The 7,935-nt window shown below is 29.0% G+C and overlaps 1 protein-coding gene across 1 annotated transcript; it reads right to left on the bottom strand.

Moving 5' to 3' along the window:
- Window positions 1–2,058: 2,058 nt before the first annotated feature.
- On the bottom strand, window positions 2,059–4,203 carry LOC116141672 (protein DOWNY MILDEW RESISTANCE 6-like). Its single transcript, XM_031427177.1, has 3 exons — window positions 3,952–4,203; window positions 3,622–3,869; window positions 2,059–2,111 (listed from the first exon to the last, which is right to left on the bottom strand). The coding sequence occupies exons 1-3, from the start codon at window positions 4,147–4,149 to the stop codon at window positions 2,102–2,104; spliced, it is 456 nt and encodes a 151-aa protein (XP_031283037.1). The 5' UTR covers window positions 4,150–4,203; the 3' UTR covers window positions 2,059–2,101.
- Between the last annotated feature and the right edge of the window lie 3,732 nt (window positions 4,204–7,935).

Here is a 7,935-nt window from a genome sequence, read left to right as displayed (position 1 = left end):
ATTCATTGTAGGTGATGATTGAAATGAAGAAATTATCAATTTAATTTTTAATATAATATTAAAAATAATAATACTATACTTACAAAGAAATCTTATAAAGATTTTTATATAAAGTGAGATGGTAAAAAATGAATGAAAAAATAAATTTTTGTTTCATTCTTTCATTCATTTTTTGTCACTTCATTTTGTATGGAAATCTTTGTAAAATTTTTTTTATAAGAATAGTATTACTCTAATAAAAAGGAGTGAAAAAAAAAATAATAATAATAAAGAGAAAGAGAAGAAAGAAAGGTGGTCATGTGTGGATGAGGGAAGAGGTTAGACTTTCAAAAGAGTAGATAAAATAAAATTTTAAAGTAAAAAAAAAATGAAAGCTAAGTGTACGTACAATTTTAAAACATCTTCAAATGACTCTTTATATGACATAAACTCTTAATTATAAAGAGTTTATCTATAGAAACAAGAGTCTAACCGACTCTTTATTCTTTAAATATAAATTAAAGAGTGAGTTTCACTCTTCATATTTAGAGAGTCAAATTTCACACTCTATTCTAATTTTAAATAATAAATTACAAATTTCTATACATTTTATTTATGTTTTATCTCTTCTATTAAGTTTTTTTCTTAAAAAAACATATTTTCTCTCTTAAAATTTAAAATGTTTGTTAGATTTAAATAAAAATTTTATTCTTTATATTTAAAAATAAATAAAGATATTTTTTATTTATATAAAAAATATTTTTTATTTTTAAAGAGTATTATTAAATATCTCATACACTACGACAAAACTTAAAAGTGACATATTTTTAGGATGACGCAGACGTGGCACCATGCAAGCTATTAAATTTAAAAAGTTTCGTGCAATTTGGTGTGATTGACCATTGTACACGCTTCAATCTGCTTACGTAAACACGTTTTCAGGCGATGATGTCACGTGGTGCAGAACCCGGCCAAGTTCCTTTTATTAAATGCAATGTATGGTGGGAGCATTATGTTTTTGTTTCTGAAGTACACAATGGTTTTGATTTCAGACTCTACTCCATCAATGCATCATGACCGTTGATTATTTTGGAAAAAAGACAACCCAAAAGGTATTTTTCTACTATAAAGGACCCCACTCGTATCAATGATGAATATCTTATGGGTCCCACCACGTGTACAAATTAATACTCTAATCAATCTCTTTATCTACCAATCAAATTTTCTACAAGTCAATTGTCTCTTGTATTGACTTGTAGAAATACAAGAGACAATTGACTTAAGACTTGGCTATTAGGGGTGGAATAAAATTATTCCCCTCTGCCCTACTAAATCCTTCTATTGGTAAGAAGCTAAGTCCTTAGTTTGTTTTTTGTTTTTTTTTTTTTATTAGTATTAAATATGTAAAAAAAATTCCAATAAATTAGGTTGGGAATACTTTTAAATTTACTAGACTTTTTAGGTATGTTAGAATTATGCCTAGATTTTTCTTAGAGTATCGATTCTTTGGATAGGAAAATTATTAGGTTCATATCATGCTTACTCTTTTCCTTTGATACACCCCAAGTCCCAACCCAAATCCAAACCTGAAATTAACTTCTAACTCAAACTTTAATTCTAATTTCGTTTTTGTCTTCAGCAACCGACTTTCTCTTTTCCCCAGATAAGCGCCAACTAAATTCAAACCTCACATCAAATCTTAACCTAACTTTAATTCTAATTCCCTTTCTCATCGCCTCTTAGGTAGAACCTAAACCTAATCCAAACCTCAAATCTAATCTGAACACTAACCATAACTTTAATTATAATTTCATTTCTTAATTTGGGACAAAACTACTAATTAACCTGTTTTATAATTTATTTTAACACAAAAAGTAAAGTTGGTAATTTTTCAAACCTAGGGGAGCTAAAAAAATTGAGAAACTACAGGGGTAGTTAGCAAGATTTATAGAAAGAGACCAAACGTTAAGACGACCCAAGACTTTAAAGAATATTGATTACCTCGTGTTTATGCCCCATAGAGCGACCATAGCACCTTTAATTTATGCCCCACGACGCCAAATTGGCCAGAAAGGCAAAAGCAATACTAAGAATCTATTCCTTTTGTATGATGTCACCTTGCTCACGTAATACTATGTATAGTCCCCATAAAAGAAAAAAAAAAAAAGTTTGAAGTTTGCCATGTCTCTTACCTATAGCTAAGCCTATATTCATCACATAATAACAAGTTTTGTAGTCAAATAAATCAATAATGCTATGGTTACTCACGAATTTACTAACCATCTTACTAACCGTTATAAATATAAAGCATAGTATATATACCATATGTATAGTACGGATACCATATATAATTTTAACAAAGGTAAGTAAAGTAGTTAGTAAGTTCGTGAGTAAGCATAGCATTATTCTAAATAAATTCGAATAAACAAGAGGCTAAAAAGCTTATTATATAGACAAAACATAACCACTAAGAAAATCAAGGGTCCATTTGGTTTGTTATTTTGGATAGAATTTTAGGAATAATATTAGGTAGTTGAATAGGGTGAGTATTACGAGGAAAAATTTAAAAATTAACAAAAAAAACCCCTAGGTTCGCTAATTTAACTAAACATCCCAATATATACAAATTTTATAAAATGACAAAAACACTCCCACCCACCCACAATGTCAGATTACGGCCATCACCATCAAATTCTGGCTGAAAAATGACGTTACGACATAGACCGGTCGGATCTGACCGATCGTGTGTCGATATGGCCTATTCCAGCCAAATCCACCACGGATCTAGCCGGAAAAGACCAGATCTGGCCGTCGACGATCGCGAAAGGCCAAATTTGGCCGTTAATGACCACCAAAGATATGTCCGTCGTTGTCAGTCAACAACAACCATTTCTTTGGCTGTCAGATCTGGCCTTTTCTGACCAGATCGGCGAATTACCAACTAGTTCCAGTCGTTTCTATGTCGTTTTAACAGATTCCGACAACCATTGAAATCTGGCAACTATGGGTGGATGAGGGTATTTTTATTAATTTTTAAACTTTTTTTCTAGAGGTGTTTAATTAAATTAATAAACTTAAAATATCTAAAAGTAATTAAAAAAATATAATAGTATTTCCCAAATAATTAAACAAACGTATTTTGGGAATAGAACAGAGAATAGGGTATAAAATAATAAAACAAAAGGACCTAGAGTATTTTGTATTTGCCCTTTAATTTATTTTCTGTCACATCATTTTTTATAAAAAAAAAATTCTTTCCATCTTTTATCATTATTAAATAATATAAATACTACACAGACAGTTTTCAGTTATTCAGACATAGTACCATCAAGAATCTAACCCTTTTATAGTACTAAGAAAAGGACAAGAATCTTTTCTGTGAAAAAAAAAAATTATTGTAAAAGTTTCATACACCAAGAAAAAAATGTATTTAAATGATTTTGATTTACTTAGTAATAACAGAAATTAAATTATTTGTAATTTCTAATTAATTGTTTAAAATATAAATATTGAAGTTATTGTAACGTGGTAAGATAAATAATATATATTAAATTAGTTTGATAAACATGCCACGTGATAGCAGAAACAAGAGATGTAAATGTAATTGAATTGATTGCGAAAGAAAGAGAAAGAAAGACTTACTTGAAAGAAGAGGGATTTGAAGGCCATTCAGGTACATACTTTTGGAGTGGATAACAATGGAGTCTTAGATAATCTCTCCAATTGTGTACTTTCTCTTTGTTCACATTAAAACTTGTGGAAAGTCTCATTGTCTTTGATGGGTCATCTGAATATAGCTTAAGCTTCTCTTCAACTGGAAGCCTGAAGAATTCATGGACTACTTCTAAAATTTTATCAACTGCTTCCAGTCTCACTCCATGATTGATAACCTACATATATATCAAGATTTATATATATATTTGTTCATAATAATAAAAATGATATTATAAAACATAGTATGAAATTAAAAACCTGGAAAAAGCCATAACACTTGCAAGCTTCAGCAATTTGTTGAACAAGGAAGCTTCTATCTTCACAACCCAAGTCAATAATTGGAACGTTTTCGCATTCGGAAACTTCCGATAGTCGGGGTCGCTCCGATTCCGGTCTGATGTAACTTTCCGGCAAGTTTGAGTAGCGAACTCCAGAAGATAGAACTTTGGTATCCATTTTTAATTTCACAGCAAAGACAAAGATGAGCACTTACTCACAGAACTAAAACTATATTTATAAGCAGGGCAACCGAAATTTCAGACTGAGGGTTTATTCAATTAAACTAAGGGCCAATAAGGTTAGTACATTTGTTGGATTTTAATTGGTAAGTAAGAAGGCAACTAGAATCTACATTCAAACCAATGGGCCACATTGTATATGGTATGGATGAGATTGAAGATAGTATATGGGTCTTCCATAGCAAAGGATAGCCATTTGATTGTTTGATCGATCCAAGATTCAAGATGGTTAAATTCAAATCTCCCACCTCCAAACTAATTTTGAAAGAGCTTTGCAAAGGTTTCATTCTATTTTTCTTTTATTCGTAAAAGCTTTATCTTAATTACTATATTCAATGAATATTTTCAAATAATGATTTTATATTTTGGCTTTCCCTATAATGCCTTGAAGATGCTCCAACATGTTTACTTGGTAACGTTACAACTCCATTATTGGATTTGATTTGACAAGTTTATACTCTATCAAACTTTATAGTCAACGTCATTTTGTAAGTCTGCGTTGACGTTATAGGTCTATCGTTTAATTCACGTCTGATATATGTGTTAATTATATTATCTTAGGTGGCCTAGATGTACGGTGAGATTTAACAACTCACCTTTCTCACATCTAAGTCTGTTTGTTTTATTATTTTGAATAGGATTTTGAGAATAATATTGGATAGTTAAATAAAAAAGTATTATGAGATAAAATTTAAAAAATTATAAAAAAACTCTCTAGGTTTGCTAATTTAACTAAATACCCCAATATATAAAATTTTATAATGACAAAAATACCCCCACCACCTGCAATGCCAGATTCAGGCCACCACCGTCGGAATCTGACCGAAAAATTACGTAACGACATACACCAGTCGGATCTGGCAAGTATGACGTTGATATGACCTTTTCGGCCAAATCCACCACGGATCTGGCCGGAAAAGGCTAGATCTACTGCCAGATATGGCCGTCGACAACCGCAAAAGTCCATACTACCAAAGATATGGCTGTCGCTGACAGCTAGATCTAGGCCAGATCGATGAATTACTGGCCAGTTCTGGTCGTGGTGTAGGCCGTTGTGACAGATTTCAGCTACCACCAACAGTGATTGTTAGAATCTAGCAAGTATGGGTCAGTGGGGGTATTTTTATTAATTTTTAAACTTTTTTGGGTGTATTTAATGAAATTAATAAACTTAAAGGGTTTAAAAGTAATTAAAAAATATAGTAATATTTCTTAAATAGTGTGTCAAATAATATTTAAGGAATAAGATTGAGAATATAGATAGAAATATGAAACCAAACGTACCCTCATATTTTAAATTTAAATATTAGGAGGCCCACAAAGACCCAAGGCCACTCCAAGACAACAAGACACATGAAGGTTCTGACACATGTTTGTTCTCTTAACCCTTTGCGAGAGATTGCGGGCCCAAGTCGTTTCATGAGACACTTTTGATGGGTTAAGAGTGTCTGTCTACTAATAAAGCTTTTTTTAATTAGGATTTAATCTTAATAAGCAACGAATATTGATTTAAAAGCCCAAGTCCAAATAATTTTAACAAAAATTTTATAAAATTATAAAAACCTCTCAAAATAGCATTGTTTGTAAATACATTATTATTCATGCATTTAGGCATAAAAATCTATATTAATAAAAAGAGCACAAATTTACGAAAATACCCCTACTTTAAGCATGTGTTGACTTTTCTATACAAAATAGTTTTCATTATTTTTATATTTTATAAAATCTTAGAAAATTGGAAAATATTCCAGTTCTAAATTTTGTAATTTCTGATTTATATTTGATTTTATAAAATTACTTTTTTTTTTCTTTCTGTAACTTACCATTTTAGCCCTTTAAATTTCTATTGTACTTCAATTCTTTTGAAGAGGACGTCTTAAGTTCTTTTTAATTTTTTTTCTCTTACTTTTTTAAAGCTATAAATTTGGTCGACTTATTTTATTTTAATTTTATTTGTTTGAAATAACGGAAAAACCCACCCTTTTCAAACTCTTTATTAACTGCAATCTGTAAGTTTAATCAAATTCTTTATTTCAAATATTTCCTAAAACCTAAGATAAATGTTGTAGCATCTATCTTATTATTTTTACTATTTATTGATTTATTTTATATTAATCCCATTTTTTATTTGATTTGATTTTATAAAAATACTTTATCTCATTAAAATCTTTATTTTATACTTTTAATATATCTTTTTAATCTTAATAAATATTCAGAAGCCTTTTTATTTATCCTGAATTTTCTTAATTAAAATTTTTTAATCTGTGAATAAATTTTTTACATGGAAAAACCTTTTGATGTGAAGAAAGCAAAAAACCTTAAACTTACATTGTAAATCTTGATCTAATTTGCTTTCAATTCAAATTATTCTCTTACCAATTGATGTTATTGATGTCTTATGGAATTTTGTGATAGAATTGGAAGGGGAGAAGCAAGGGCCAAATGGAAAAATGAATTGAGTTATATGCACTTTTAAAGTAATATTTTATATGATTAAGATCTTTAAAAATTAAATAGTTAACAATTTTGCTTACTCTTAATATTAGATTGTCATGGTCAAAGTTTAAAGAATAATCCAAATTGAATTATAATCTGATTTTTTTTTTTTAATTATGTCATGTCATTGTCATTAGTTGGAGGATAGATTTATGAAAAGAGTATAATATATTCATTCAAAATTTATTAAAATCAGGTAAAGATAATAATAATTATTAAGTAGATCATTAGTTTATAATTATATAAATTATTAATTTTTATTTCTATTAAAAATGGGTTTAAATTGTAACATGAAATCTCATATTAGTAGAGGAAATTGACAGTCTGTTTAATAATTAATTAGGTAGAGGAATGAAATACAGAAAAGTAAGTAAAGAGAAAATGACAATGAGGTCAAGTCGAAGAATTAAAAATCACAGTTAATAGTGATTGTGTGACATATTATAGGAAAATAATAGAGACACCGGAGTAATGTACCGAATGACGTAACAAAATCCTGTCTGTTGATTAATTATAATTTAATATCAATCGATGGTCAAGAATTTATCACATCATTTGGTACATAAATTTAATATATTACTCCTGATGACTATGAGATTACCCTATATTATATATTATATGGACTAAATAAGAGGAAAGAGTGAGGACATAAAAGTTAAATTAATAAAGCCAGGTAGAATCTCAAAAGATTCTAGGGAAGCTCAATTTATTATTGTGATGATAACATGGGATTGGAGCTTGGTGGATCTGATGGGCTTTAAACCTAATATAAACTTGATGTGGTGATTAAGTGTCGGCCAAGTTATGGGATCTGTGATGGGTGAACCCAATAAAGAGTGTTTATATTAGAAAGGTAGAGCGTTCTATAAGAATCCCAATTAAATGAGGTACGTCTCTGCTCTTTTTCGTGTATATATATATATATATATATAAAAGATTATCTCCAACCCATTACACCAAATTCGTATAAGTTTCACATCACATTTGTATGAAACACTAATACATCTTTAACTCATTGTATCAAATATTACACAAGAAAGAATATTATTTAAAATATTCTTTTTCTTTTTCTTTTATTGTAATAATCAACAATTAATCTATTTCACTCATTATTTTTGTATATATTAATTAAATATTAGGAATAACTTTTTTATTAAATAATAATTACTTTGAAAAAAATTTATTTAAGGATTTGAATTCCATAACCGAATCCAAGCCTACATGAGTT

This window comes from Pistacia vera, unplaced genomic scaffold (genome assembly GCF_008641045.1).
Source record: "Pistacia vera cultivar Batoury unplaced genomic scaffold, PisVer_v2 Contig1005, whole genome shotgun sequence".
Lineage (NCBI taxonomy): Eukaryota > Viridiplantae > Streptophyta > Magnoliopsida > Sapindales > Anacardiaceae > Pistacia > Pistacia vera.
Note: the sequence above shows the minus strand (reverse complement) of the source record. Positions and strands in the feature narration are given on the sequence as shown.